The sequence below is a fragment of the Pundamilia nyererei genome, unplaced genomic scaffold, assembly GCF_000239375.1.
Source record: "Pundamilia nyererei isolate P.nyererei 1_Seehausen unplaced genomic scaffold, PunNye1.0 scaffold00273, whole genome shotgun sequence".
Lineage (NCBI taxonomy): Eukaryota > Metazoa > Chordata > Actinopteri > Cichliformes > Cichlidae > Pundamilia > Pundamilia nyererei.
The window spans coordinates 214,659-229,807 of record NW_005187674.1 but is presented as its reverse complement, the minus strand read 5'-3'; the positions used below and the strand labels follow the sequence as shown (position 1 = coordinate 229,807).

At 40.9% G+C, this 15,149-nt stretch overlaps 1 protein-coding gene across 1 annotated transcript in view; it reads right to left on the bottom strand.

The window, feature by feature from the left end:
* Positions 1-15,067, bottom strand: part of ptpn18 (protein tyrosine phosphatase non-receptor type 18) — a 32,502-nt gene extending 17,435 nt beyond the window's left edge. Inside the window, exons 1-8 of the mRNA XM_005750424.1 lie at positions 14,927-15,067; positions 3,999-4,107; positions 3,457-3,533; positions 3,104-3,199; positions 1,893-1,931; positions 1,476-1,544; positions 1,246-1,308; positions 389-531 (exon numbers count right to left, since the gene is read on the bottom strand). Of these exons, the coding sequence (XP_005750481.1) occupies positions 389-531; positions 1,246-1,308; positions 1,476-1,544; positions 1,893-1,931; positions 3,104-3,199; positions 3,457-3,533; positions 3,999-4,107; positions 14,927-14,998 (668 nt within the window). The 5' untranslated portion in view covers positions 14,999-15,067. The remainder of the gene's footprint in view (positions 1-388; positions 532-1,245; positions 1,309-1,475; positions 1,545-1,892; positions 1,932-3,103; positions 3,200-3,456; positions 3,534-3,998; positions 4,108-14,926) is intronic.
* Positions 15,068-15,149: the final 82 nt, after the last annotated feature.

The following is a 15,149-nucleotide window of genomic DNA, read 5'->3' as shown; positions in this document are numbered from 1 at the left end:
CACACACACACACACACACACACACACACACACACACACACACACAGAGCAACAGATGCAGCATGCATGTTAACTGTGCCATCGTTAGCAGGTGTTACCTGCTGCATATTCACAGCCTCCTGCTTTCGATGTGTGGGCATGTGTTTGCACGTGTGTGTGTGAGTGCGTGTCTGTTTGTGCACGTGTGTGTGTGTGTGAGATAAGCTGCCATATGTGTGATCTATCCTGCTGAATGTTAATGACCATCTGACCTGCGATCTGCACCAATTTCACAAACAAGCTGCAGTAATGATGAGGCATTACCAGCCGTTTGTGTGTGTGTGTGTGTGTGTGTGTGTGTGTGTGTGTGTGTGTGTGTGTGTGTGTGTGTGTGTGTGTGTGTGTGTACCTGCAATGTATCAGCAGAGGTGAGACGTTGGCTCCACGGCTGCTCCTGGCTCTCTCCAGCATGTCCAGGACTCCAGCAGTCTCGTAGGGAACGTCATGATCCGGCCATGAAAGGAACTGATACTGAATCACTGACCGGCTGGCCTGGAGGAGGAGGAGGAGAAAACAAATTATTTTAAAACTGAAAAGGTCAAGTCATTGATATTAGCGTTCGTAATGATGCTTTAAGTTATTCAAAAGGTCCGTTTCCAAAGAAACTTCGGAATTAAAAACAAAATGCAACGAAAATGAAATCATTCTCCGTTTAACTGAAATTGGTACAAACTGAAAAAAAAAAACTGAAATTGAGATCATTGTTGGATGTGATGCCAGCAGTTCTTTCAAAAAAAGGTTTTGATGGCCCAGAAAATCCTGGAAAATGTTTGTAAAACTAAAAGGAGAAGAAAGTTTTGAGTGCATTAACCCATAAACTCGAAACACTGCTGCCTCCTAATTAAGACTAAAGCAGAAACATCTCGTCAAAAGGAAAACGTCTCCTAGAAATCGCTGCCACTGTGTCCTCTGGAGGCTGTGCGTCTAAACTGGTTTATTCCAACAGGATGGCTCTGTATTGAAAAATTTGGGAGCTTAAGTGGCCTTTCCAGATATCCCGCCCATTGAAAGCACAGATTATGAAACAGAAAGGAGAAGTTTGGATTTTAAAGAACAGTTTCCAAACACACAAAAGAAGGCGTGATGAAAAACATTGTCTTTGAACTATAGCCAATGAAAGCATTCTGCTTTGTAAGGTCCAAACTTCTTGTTAACCCGTCCCAGCCTAGCTTTTTGAAACCACTCACTCATGTGAAAACTTCCTACCTGCTGGAATGTGACGGTCAGATTTCTCACCACTATATCTTCATTGGGATGTGTCTCCTCCTGCTGGAGACACACAGGAACAACACGTCAGAATCACTCCAGATTATTCTGGATTTGTATTAAATAAAAGGACTCAATACAGTCTGAACAGTTAACGTCGTTAATGAGGAGGTGAACTGTGCTGTATGTTCTGTGTTAATCAGATTTATTAGCAGCCTGTTTGTTCTTACGTTGCTGACAGTAAACGGTCCAAATGAAGCCGACTGCTGAGCTGCAGCCCAGTAACACTCACACTTTCTCTGCAAAGGAAAATACAGACTTGTTAGTTACGAACACGAACCTTTAATTCTGTTGTTATTATTTCTGGTTGCACGCAGCTGTTCCACATGTACAATCAGTGATGAAATACATGCATATGAAGTGTGAGATTCCCTTTCATTATTCAGGTAAGACTATGCCATACTTCACTCACTAATGCAATGATATTTTGGTAGTTATAGATTTGCATATTTGCTCTATTTGAGTAAACTTGAAAAAGCTTTGAGGTTCGAGAGGTTAAAGAAAATAAAGTAAAAGAGAAGAGTTTTTAAAATCTGAAGTCAAAGGTCTGAGCCAAGAAAGAGATCAAAGGGCAAAAAGGAGTTTACCTTTCCCATCTCTATCTCTCTGCAGGCCATGACTATCACCTGAAACACAGAGTCAGATGTTAGTCAGAGCCTCCTGAGGAGAAGCTGCTGATCTGATGAAGAAAACGTCCCTGTGCCTCAGCGATCACCGACTTCAGCTTAACAGTGCGTCTGAGTCTGACATGAACAACCTCGGAAGCTGAAAAGAGCACAGCTGTGTGTGTGTGTGTGTGTGTGTGTGTGTGTGTGTGTGTGTGTGTGTGTGTGTGTGTGTGTGTGTACGCTTTGTTCCCCTGCTACACATTTTGGGACACATTTCTAAAATCTGGCTTTTATTCAGCGCCTGTGAAAAACAGGGAAGGCTGTAATCGTGGGCTGAGTTCAGGGTATGAACAACAAAGACAGCTTCTGATTTCCCATTTTCAAGTCTAGACTTCTACACACAGCTCACATGGTCCAGACAATCCTTATTTTAAACTAACAGACCCTACTTTCAGTCACTGTATTTGTTATCATCAGAAATACATTTCTTTGGGCCTTTCTGGATCCATATTTTGGATGCTTGCAGTCACATATTCAGCCACCATCAGCCACCATCAGAAGAACATTAAATAAGACGGAGAGAGTTTAACTGGTTACTAGTTGTCCATTCGTGTGTAGGCAGCATTTTATTGCACCGTCTGGTTGGATTAGAAGCAGCCAATCACATCGCGACACATTTGGGATGCTGGATCTGAAAGAACTGGCAGACTGTTACAGCGCTGCTTACTAATGTGAAGTTTAGCGTGAGCCAAAACATCATGCTTCATCTGTTTGGAATCCAAAAATCTGAGCACAGAAAACACTTAAAATTTTTCCCTTTAAATGCAACAGAGTGGAAGCCCTAAAAAAATAAGATAAAATACAAATCTAGTGTTTCTGCCAGAGTGGCTTTGGTTGATTTACATTTCAGTACAAGCCTTGTTTGTCTCATCATGCATCTTGGAGCAGCTTCCTTTTAAGCCAGCTTTTGCTCTGAATGGCTGCCCCCCGTAAGCAGCAGGGCTGAACAGTATAAGACCTGCTCTTTGTGTGACGTCATACCAAAACCTGAAGCCGAAGTTTCAGGAAGAATAACAAGAAAAAGAAGAGTCCGCTTTAATGATTAAACTAAAGTTTATAAACACCATTGGTAGCTCAGACTAATTCGTGGATATTAACTGAATGCTAATGGTTTGCGTTGTGCGTTTGACCTTGACGTTGTACTGCCAGATCATCCTCCAGAAATCAGTCAGAGTGGAGCTGAGGGGCCCCTGACAGCCAATGTATTTGCAGTCTCCTGTCGCCCCCTGCAGGACAGACGGCAGCATTACAACCCCATCAGAAACAGCCAAGCACGAATCGTTAAACACAGCAAACTGAACGCAGTGTGACATAAATCTGATTGTTTGACAGGTGTGGAGTTAAAATGATCTAAAGAGCATGCCTAATAGAATACAGAAACATGTAAGGGGCCTCAAACCGTGCTGCACGTGTGAACCAGGTGATGTTTTCACATTTAGAGGAACAGCTTTGAATGATTTGTGTGAAGGCAGACAGCGTTTACCTTGATGAAGCTGGCGTTGATGTAATCAGAGTTGGAGTCTGTGGTCGGCAGAGAGAGCTCCACCCGAGACTGGTCATCTACAGACACACACACACACACACACACACACACACACACACACACACACACACACACACACACACACACACACACACACACACACTTAAAGGACACGTATTTGAGACCATTAAAGCAGGTTTCACTATAACTGTTCTTCATAAATATTCGATCAGTCTCTGCTGAGCCCAAACTGATTTCGTAAAGCACTTTGTTAGGATCCGTGTTCACTACAAGCAGTCGAGCTACAGAACAGCCACAGGGACCCACAACAACCAGAAAAAAAATGCACGGCAATTGAAAGATTTCATGAAAGTTTCCAGAGATGCAAAACAAAGCTTTGTGTCTCTTGATAAAATGTTTTCCTCCTTCGCTGTTCAGCTTGTTTGCAACTTGAAAATAAGCTAATCCTTACAGGAGAGGGAAACAAAGGAAAGAGGATGGAGGTATGAATGAGAGAAAGGCTGAGAAGAGTGAGGACATACACGGCAGGATGTCTTTATATCTGTTCTTCTTGATGTTTTCCTTCAGAGCTCCAGCCTCAGAGGTCAAGCCCAGCTCTTTCTTATACCCCAAAGACCGTGAACGCACCATCTGTCACAAGACACAACAACAACAACACACAGGTTAGTGTGTGTGCAGGTCTAATGCCCACCAAGTCCAAGTCACAAAGAAATTAACTTTTTCAATTCATTCATGTTTATTTCAGGGACAAAGTTGATCCTTTTTGCTCCAGAGTATGTAGTTAGAGGTCTATTCGCACGTGCATGTTGTAATTGTGTAAATGTGATGTGAGAATTTACTCCTTATGTATGAACGCAGTGCAGCACATTCATGTATGAGACAGGTGTCAGCAGTGAGTCAGGACTGTGTTCACATCATGAACTGAACATTTTGTAAACTTATTACACGGTGCTGTTAAAAAAATAACATAAAATAAATTACATGCGCACACACACACGCACACACGCACACACGCGCGCACACACACACACGCACGCACGCACACGCACACACATTATAGCATTTGAAAAAAAATGTTGAAAACTATTCTCAGTGTTTGAAATGGTTACAAAAAAGGTTTGTAAATTGAGTCCAGTCTAATAGTCCACAAAGTTCCCTCCTCTTATTCCCATAATTTTTCTTTGACCTGGAAAATATCACGAGGTGAACGAAAGGAGTGAAGCAGACTTAAAGTGTTAAATTGCTCAGTGTCAGTTTTCTGTTTGATGAGACCAAAGACTCATACATCAGGGTACTTTTTTGTTGATTACAGCTCCGCCTTCAGTACCGTCATCCCACACAAGCTGGCAACACTCGGCCTGCACCCCCACCCTCTGTGACTGCAGGACTTTTTGACTGGCAGGCCTCAGTCCGTCAGGATCAGCAACAGGACCTCAGCCAGCATTATCACTAACACTGGCGTTCCACAGGGTTGTGTCCTCAGTCCCATCTACACCCTGTACACCCACGACTGTGTCGCCTCCAACAGTGATAACACCATACTGAAGTTCGCGGACGAAGGTTCATGAGTGTGAAACCCAGAACATCTCGACTCAACAACTCCTTCTTCCCCACTGCTATCAGACTCTTGAACAGCTGACCTATTTTAACAGTAATAATAATTTTTGCACATCAGGTAATCTCACATATCAAACCAGCATATTAAGCTCATTGATCTTTTGCACATAAATCTATTTAATACTTCAATTTTTTTGTCTCCATTTATTTATTCATGCTATTTGCATTGTATTTTTTATTGTACATATTAACTGGCATCTGTGTGTGGACAGCAGAGAAAGAATTTCATTATACAGAGAAATACTTTTTCTTTGCACACATGACAATAAACGCTTTGAATCTTAAATGTTTGGAAAAGCAGCCTCAGATTGAATCATTGGAATTTTATTTACCATTTAAATAAAGTCCTTCTTGGGGATACTTGGGGATACATGTCAGTTTCACAGTCAAACTAAATTGTAAACATGTTTTAATTAGTTTCATTAGTATAACCTACACCGGTGGGACAAACAAGCATTTAAATCCATTTAAATTCTGAAGCAGACATGGACCAATCTGACTGCAGGCGTTTTACCACATCTTTAACTGTCCTGTGAGAAATCAAGCCTCACTGCCTCAATGGAAAATAAGAGGCTCAGTAGCAGCAGGGTTCAGCATGTCAGCATCTCTGCAAAAGCAGACGCTTTGGCAGTTTGCTGGTCCGGAGCGTTCAGCTGTGTTAATGACACGATGACGCTAATCAGAAAAAGACTGAACAAAGGAGGGTTGCTAGCACGATGCCTCTTATCTCTAAAAAGAACATGGCAGTAAAGTTTAAGCTTGATTTAGACTTCTGCAGGAAATCTAGTTCCAAACTTACAGTTCACCCAGAAACCTCTCAACCCTAGACCGCAACTTTCCCCTCCGTCTTTGCGGGCTGCGTCCACCTGGCGCACAATGACATCAGATTATGTGAAAGGTTGTGGCGTAAGATGAAAAAGGGGTTTCTGATTATGTTGTAAGTTACTCATTTGCTACAGAAATCTACGTGATGGATTAGGTTTGCAAAGTAACATCTCAACAAACCACAAGTCTTCTGGTAGAATGTCCTGTGGACAGACGAGACCAAAGTGGAGTTTTCTGGCTGTCATGCAAAATGCCACAAGTGGAGAAAACCAAACACAGCGTATCGGCACAAACACCTCGGACCAGCTGTTAACCACAGCAGTAGATGGGTGATTTGGTTTAGTTTGGCAGCCACAGGATTCTCGGCACCCTGCAGTCATCGACCTTGAACTCTGTTTCGGATAATTTCATTGATAAAAGTGAGGACGTTTGTCTAATTGCTAAAACTTTGGGTTACTTAGCTGTGCTCGGACAATGATCCTGAGGTCAGCTGCAAATCTCTACGTCCAGACCCCGACATGATTGAAAGGCTGTGGTGGGACCTTCAGACACCTGTGCATAAACAGGTCTCAGGTTCCCCACAGCGATATGAAAGACTAACGATAACTTATGTATTGTGAAAATTATTTTTCACATGTCATTTTGCACAGTTTATATAATGTATTGCTTTATTGTAGGTGTTTCTGCATGTTTATCGTTTATGGCTTCCTATCTTTAAATAATAAGGACAGCAAACAGTGATGTCACAGTTGCTTCAGCCTTTTATATACAGGTCACGGACCCGGTGTCCGTGAGCAGTGTGGATTATTATTATTATTATTAGTAGTAGTAGTAGTAGTAGTAACTGTCCCTGAGACAGTTAAAATAAAGTTGTTTATTTCATGTTGCTGTAATAGATTCATGCTTAATTTAGTTCATTTATTTATAAGATACGATGATAAAAGTGTAACACTGATTAAAAAACATGTCTAAAATATGTGATTACAAAATATGGGTTTGTTAAATATGTAAAGTGCTGTAATGTTTGTAATGGTCACATGACCAGGTTTGGTTGAGAGCACAACCATGGCACGGTGGAGCTTGCATGGATACATGGCTACAGATGCATCTACAGCCTCAACGTTAATGTCATTCTGCATGTGGTCCAAGAGGCGCACACGGTATGCTTTCATGTATATTGTTTGTATAATGTTGCATACGTGTTCTAAACTGGTAATAAGAGGACATTTATGTTGTAAACTTTGTGTTTCTTCTGTTTTCACGGTGTCTGAAGACAAGAGTGAGAGAGTTTGTTGGACCCCTGTAGTTACATTATTATTATTATTATTTTTGTGATGTGTGCGTCTTCTGCACGATGCTGTCATGTCTGTGTTGCACTTATTGTATGTATGCATGTATGCATGCAGGCAGGGGCGGAGCGGGGGGGTGGCTTACTGGGCTTAAGCCCGGGTTGTTTTGTCAGAAGCCCGGGGTCTTTTGGAGTGTAATTTTTTCATAGTTAGATGCCTGGCTGACAACAAAAGTACACACAATATTCGAAGCACATAGTGCACACTGTGGGAATTTACGACTGTGCGTGAATCCCCCCTGATATTGGTATGATCCGAGCTCAGGCACTGAGGACTGAGCGAGGGGGCGGGGCAGCTGCTACCTGTGAGTGCGCTGTTGGAGAAACGGAGCCAGCCATACTAAGGAGAGCTGAAGTTTGAGCAGGTACCAAAGCAAAGCATTCGTACCGTACAAATAATGTAAATATGACGGTGCATCACGAAAGATTGATATCAAACTGATCGCTTGACCCATATTACGTTACTTGCTCTTCAAGTGAATCAACAAATGGCGAAATGAAAAGCCGAACAACAACAATGCTGTTTTTTTAGAGTCTTAGCTTACATGTGTTTATTTCATATTTTCAGTTGTTTCCCTCCACGGCTAAATAAATCGGTTTCAGTTATGTACTGATATACAAGAATGGACATAAGGAGCTTCTTTCAAAGAAAAAACTCTGGTAGTATTTTATATATTATGCTTTGTATGTTGTTCAGTATATTTCTATGCAAAACAAGAGGAACTTCAATACACAGCAGTATATTCACAGTTGAAACCAGATATTTACATACACTTTATGGAAAACAGAAGAATGTTAAATGAAGAAAGTTAAATGTCAGAATAAAGAGAGACAGAGCTTCTATTTTTTTATCACTTTCATCAAATTTAGGAGTACATGTACACTAAGTTTGTTAATTAATAAGAAAACTGCAGACGATTCCATCCTGAGCTGAAGAAGCTTCTGATAGGTTAGTAGAGTCCATGTGAGTAAATTGGTGGCACAGCTGTGGATGCATATAAGGCAAAACACAGAGCCTGTTTCTGTGTCATGGGAACATCAAGAGATGTCAACCAAAACACCAGGAACAGAATCGTGGAGCTCCATAAGTGTGGCTCAGTTTGAATACAATTTGGTGCCATTTAAAATTAAGAAATACAGATAGTTTCTCTCTTTACTCTTAAAGTTAACAAATATGTTTTTTATATTTATCAATCTAAAAAAAAAAACATTTAGTCTGATTTGATGTTACAATTAAAAAAGTGTTTGTGTTTTTATCTGAAGACTTTGTAAATATCTGTATATTTGATGATTGTCAGCACAAAGAGGAACAGAGAGGGAGATGGAGAATGAGGACAGAACAGAGATAAACAAGAGCAGGTGAGACACACATGTTAGTCAAATGATCGTTTACCAGAAGTATCACCGTATCATAGGTCCTCATGTATCTCATACCTAGTGTTTCTTTTTAGGTTTGTTATTTTTCAAATTCTACATTTATTAAGTTCTGCAGCTTGTTTGCACAACAAGGATAAATAAGTATATAAACTTTTCTCAATCTAAATATTGTTCTTTGGTAGAATTAAAAAAATAAGTGTAGTGCAGGTCTATGATGATTTTTAGTGCTGCTATCATCTAGTTCTGATTCTGGTTCTGTCTTGGTTAAGTCCTCAGTAGTCCTGATTTTGAACTGTTGTAGTCCTGTTTTAATTCCGGATCAGTTCTGGGTCTGGTTGAATTGGGGTTTAGTCCTCGTGTCTTGATACAGCCCCGACTTTGCATGTGTGATATATATTTTTCCCTATATGAAGTCATTCTTTTTTGAACAAAACTCAAAACAGAGCCAATTAATCTTTCAGTCATTTCAGCCGTACCAAGGTCGAGGCTGGTTCATAGAGGCGATCGAGCATTTGCAGTCGTAGCGCCTAAGCTGTGGAATAATTTGCCCCTATATGTCAGACAGGCTCCTACTGTCGGTCGCTTCAAATCTTATCTTAAAACATTTTTATTTACTGGCTTTTAATACAGCATGAGAGTTATTTGTTATTTTATTAGGTATGTTGTATTCTTGTACAGCACTTTGGTCAACGCTCCTGTTGTAATTAAATGTGCTATATAAATAATTAAACCATAATAATCATGTAGTTATGTTGAACTGCAGTGAAACAGAAGTGCAAAGGCACCACAAACAGGTCCCTGTTCCCCTCGTTCCAAATCTCACTTGTTGCCTTATTAAACCTTGCATCGACATGTCCTGCACCAGTAAGCAAACACCACACACTTACTGCAATCTAAAGCTGAGACCAGTGTGAGGAACAGTGGTGTGTCCCTCAGCACTTTCACTGGATGAGTCATTTCAGGAACAACAACAAGGAAGCTGCTGTGGTGGGTTAATCATAAACCAACCTGAGGGACAGAATGAGGAAGCAGGATTATTGACTAACCAACTTCTGCTGCCACACAGGAACAAAAAACCAACCTAGCAGCTCACCTTAAAACAGACAGCCAGAAAAAAGCTCAAGAAATGCAAAGCAGCCTCTGTGTGCACGGCTAAAACAAGGGTGTGTCTCTGTCGAATTAGAAAGTCCCTGAGGGTTTCATATGCTCCGACAGGTTTTTAGAGCAGGAAATTAAAATCTTGTAATGCGTGAAAAATAGTAGGCTACTCAGCATTTCAAATGAGCTCGAGGCTTTTTGTCACGTGAAGGTGGTTTTATTTTAGAAGCAGGTTGTTTTCAGTTAGATGCTGAAACCAAAAAAGGCTGCTGCCGTAGCCAAACTGAAACTCAGGACATTTCCTCTCCGTTTCGACCTCATTAGCTCCCTTCAAATAAACAACAAGTTCTCTCCTTTTTCCAGAGAAATCTTGGCGATGTTTTCAATCATAGTGTTTGGGAGTCGCTCCAAATCACAGGAAGTTTGGGAAAACCAGGTCTTATTAACATGATGTTTCCTGAACAGCTCAAGGAGACATTCTTAATAAAAAGATATTGAAGTGATGATGTTTTAAAGCCACATGGTTATGCACATAGACTGTATATAAAAGATGGACAGTGTCACCATGGCAACCACGATGAGACTGTACCTTTCTTAGTGTTTTGAAACCAGATGTCACAAGTCTGGAAACATGTCTCAAATGAGCAGTTTGAACTCCTGTGAGTCAGCCTTCTTCTGGTTGGTTGCCCCTCTCAACAGAAGTTGTGAACTACAGGTGGGTGGAGCTTCTGTGTCTGAAGTGGAATTTATAGTCCAGCATATATCCATCTGCATACACGTTTCGGTTCCGAGAGGGGGTTTCACACACCAGAGTTGCATTCCTGTGCAGTCCTTCAAGATCTTGACTGCGTGTTGCTAGAAACAGATGATGTATGCGTCTGCCGAATGCTGATTGGTTAACACGTAGTCCAGAATAGGGCGTAGAGCAACAGAAGTTCACCGAGAACGTGCAAAAAGCACAGACAGTAGCTTCAGTGGACACTTTTCATTGTTTTTAAAACACCAGTTTTCACTTCAGCTTCTTTGTTTGCAGCACAAGCAAGAGTGAGCGGTTGTACAGACTTTGTACAGCGCCTCCATCTGGCAGCGGAGCCTTCTGCAGACAGACAGGCCTGATCCCGGACTGGAGTAGACGTGTTGATGATGATGTTTGCACTGCTCTGTTCTGATTAAAGAACCAACACATTTGTCTAGTTGGATGTGTCGTCATGCTCGCTGGAGCACTCGGTGCATCCCACTTCCTTCTCTTTGGGGTAAAGATTATTTCTGGTGTTCTGTGGATGAGTATTACACACTGTTCTATGAAAAGTTTTTTTTTTTAGGTGAAAGAAAAATCAGAAGAAATGAATCAACATTTCTTAGAATCAAAATAGTTTTTCCAACATGTTAAGATTATAACGAGGCACGGAGGATGCTGCTTTGGAGACTCAGCTGCGTTACTGCTCTTATATTCACCCTTTGAGCCTTGCTCACGTACTTGGAAAATGGCTTTGTAAGAATCACTCAGCCTTGATCATTTAACGTGTCACTCAAACACAGCAGTCTTGGTTACTAGAGGGAAGCAGATTTAATCTTAAATGATTTTAATTGTCATTGAGAGCATGCTCACCTCATTTAATGCTATATTACATGAAAAACACTTTTTTCTTCATAAAAAGATTGTAGTCTGTATAGACGTGTGTAAATTGTAGCTTCATGTTTTCTGCTGCTGTCATTTAATTACACGAAAGACAAAAATAGCATCATTAAATGTCATTATCCAAAATAAAACCACATATAACAGCTTTACCTACAAAAGCTACAAAAACAGAAACCTAGGCCTGTGGGTTAAGCTAAATTTATGTCACAAAGTAAGTCTCAGCTCATGTTGGATATTTTAAGAATATTGACCTAAAATGAAACCAAGTTCTAAAATAGAAGGAAGACAAAATAAATTTGAACCAGTGTTTAGATTTAATTACTGGCACTTCATCGCTAATATAGAGCTACAAAGGCAGAAACAACAGAAAACACCTAAACTTAATTTAAATTTTCATTTTCACATGTTTGGTTTGAATAAAATGTGATTGATTTTTATTGTAGTCCATGAGTACATGAGTTAGCGTCATGGCCCCTGAAGAAAAAACAGCAGCTTGCGTGCGTATGTTTTGTGGTGAATGGTTTCAGTGTAATGTTGACACTAAACTCTGCTTTTAGTAACTCCGCAGGTTGTTTCTGCTCATTTCTAACCTCACCGTGAGTTTAAATTCATCTTCTCTCAGAAATATGTGAGCAGAGCAGCAGCGGCAAAGTGACAGGCCTGAACACAAATACGTTTTGTGCCCCAAAATAATTAATTTAGCAGCGCCATGCGAGTTCACATCACTATTCACTCGATCCAATTACATAGGATGTAATGCCCGATCAGGCCATGTGACTCAGCCACACACCGATTAAAAAGTAGCAGAAAAAAGGCCCTAAAAGGTGTGAACTGTACTCTGATATAAAGAGACAGGAAAACAATAGCAGGGTGACCATTTTAAATATTGGATTATGAAATATGCCGCACACAGATTAACCTAACATCAATAAAATTAAAGAAAATTAGCAGAAAGCTGCAGTTTCCTTGCAGCTCAGCAGCAACAGCTGCACAATGTCACCATGCTTCATTGTTTCGACTAAGAGTTGTAATGTGTACTTAAATGTATGAAGATAAATAACAGACATTTAGAGGACAACACCGTCCTGAAAGGATTGTTTGGATGTTCCTCTGACCAGTGAGCCTGAGAGCAGAGGACAGCATCAGTTTGATGTCAGGAACATTTCATCTTAATTAGCGAGTACCGCGCTGCACTGCAGACAAAGCAAAGGTGGAAATCTCTCAGCATTGATATTTCAGACACTCGTCTGCTGTTCCACCACAGAGGGACGTTGGGTTTGACATGTTAAATAATGTAAAACAGTTTGAGCAGTTTAAGGTGAGCGCTCACGTGACATACATGACTTTCAGACTGACCACAGCATCAAAGCATTTATAGTCCTGTTGCTGTAAAATAAATTAGCCAGTCCTCTCAAATAAAATGCATTTCCTTCTTGTTTTACGTTATAAAATAAGGATGTAGTTTTAGTTTCACAGAGAAATAAGATGATAGTTGGACAATGTCAACAGTTTGTTTTAGCAAAAACAGGCTTCCTTGTTTGATTCAACAGTAAAATGGAAAATTAGTTACCTGATATTTAAGTTTATAATTACACTGGATTTGTTTCTGGACATAAATTTTACGTGACTTTGAAGCTTCATTACACAATGTTTTTAAAGAGTCTCTTATCCAAGCAGCCACTTTGGAAAGACAACAGGATAAAGGACACTGTGCAGTGGGGTCGGGTTCATTCATGAACAGAGCACAAAGTGGACCCAGAAGATGCAGATGGAGGACAAGTTAAAATTTCTGCAAGCCACAAACGAGGGAATTTACTACAACCCCCCCAAAAAACAACGCCTTGATCCCCGAGTCTGACAAAAAGCCAAAGACTCACCAGCACGTATATCGACACCTTGACGTTCGTGTTGCATACCATCACATTACTGTGACAATGACCACGAACATTAGGTGGCACTTGATAGTAATGGAAAACTGGTCAGTCCAGCTCGCCCTGGCGAGTTGATCCAAGTAGGTAGTGATGGAAAAGAGGCTATACAAAGTTGATGGAACAAACAGGGAAAACAGACGATGATGGAGACACAACTCTGGGAGACCAGACAGACATGGGGACGTGACCGGGGAGAGAGAAAGGGTAACGACACAGAAACAGGAGTGACTTCCACAGGAGACGCTGATGATTGAATTTTTATGCAAACTGGCCACCTGCATATAAATCTAGTTCCTGCAGCTTTTTCAGGAGCACGAGTGGATATTCTGTCAGTGTCTATCTGGCACATGATGATTTGGACCATCTACAGCTTTGCTGGTAAATTACCATAAGTGTGTCTGTTTGTATGATCATGGTAAAACATCAACCTGGAAACGCCTACAGAAGTGAGTCTCGTCTCTTTGTCATGTTCCGATAGCTCACAGTTGCTGCGGCTTTTGTGATCCAGTGGAAATTATTTTTAGTATTTTCTTGGCCTGAGTTTGACCTCTGAGGCTGAACATACACTTAATAACATACTAAAATTTAAAAGAGACGTTATTTTTGTTTTCACTCACTGTTCGGGTAAGGTACCAGTGTGACTCGGTTCAGATTAGAAAAAGGCCTTATTTTGGGTTCAGATAAGCATGTTCACAGTCTTAACCCTTTGCATTTTAAATGGCATGCCGAAGAGTATCGTGTAATTGAAAGTGTGACACAGAGGAGTTTGACGTATGATGGACCGAGTCATAACCTTTCTGACAATGAAGAGGACTATTGGACCTGTGTGAGGTTTGTAAAGAATTGGTCTGGACCGCAGGTGTTTATTCTAAAAATAAACTTTGAAGAGAAAATGGACCGAGATTGGACCCCTGAGGAACACCCGTGCAACCTGTCAAAATCTGGTTTGAGGTCGTTGAGACTTAACTGAAGTGAAAGCAGGAATCTTTGTGTTGAATGAAGACAGGTAGGATTAACAGAGCAGGTTTTTGAATAGGTGGAGGAAAAGCTGGAGCTCTTAGAGAATTCAGGACCCTCTTAATGTCTTAATGTTAATGCTTAATACTAAAAACAGGGTATAGTGCTGATGGGGGTTCATGAAAATAAGAGTATCTCCAGTCTGAAAACAACCTAACATGGTGTGCATGTTAGACTTGACCTATTTAGCTTTGCATGTTTTACACACACCAGCCTCACGTGACTGAGTTTATCTGATTATTGGCTGCAGCTCATTTAATTAGATGGGTCAGAGTTGAAACTAGGGGCAGGTTTTTCCAGGAAAGCACATAAAAGAAGTCATTGACAGAGATGAAAAGCAGCGAAAGGTCCACAACATACAGAAGTTTGTGCATTGTGTATAAATGTGGCGTATAGGAGAAAACCTGACCTCAAGCATGACCTCAGAGTTACTCAAGCTGTTCTCAATCGTTATCTGAACTTCACAGTGTGTTATTACTGCACTTTTATTTCTATAAATACTTTTCTGACAAATAAGACGTTGGACTCGATTGTCGAGGATGTGAAAGCTCTCAAGCCGGCTTTTCCATAAACTGAGGAATGAAAACAAACACTCACACTGTACTCCTGATCCACAGTCCTGGAATCGACTGTCTTCAGTCTGGACAGCAGCGAGGGCAGCAGCTCCATGTCGAGTCAAGTAACATCCAACACCTGAGCCGAGCTTGTGCGCCTCACTGACTCTCCTCTCCTGGCTGCAGGCTGATCAGCCAAAACTGAAATTGAAATAAGCCTCTCTCTCTCTCTCTCTCTCTCTCTCTCTCTCTCTCTCTCTCTCTCT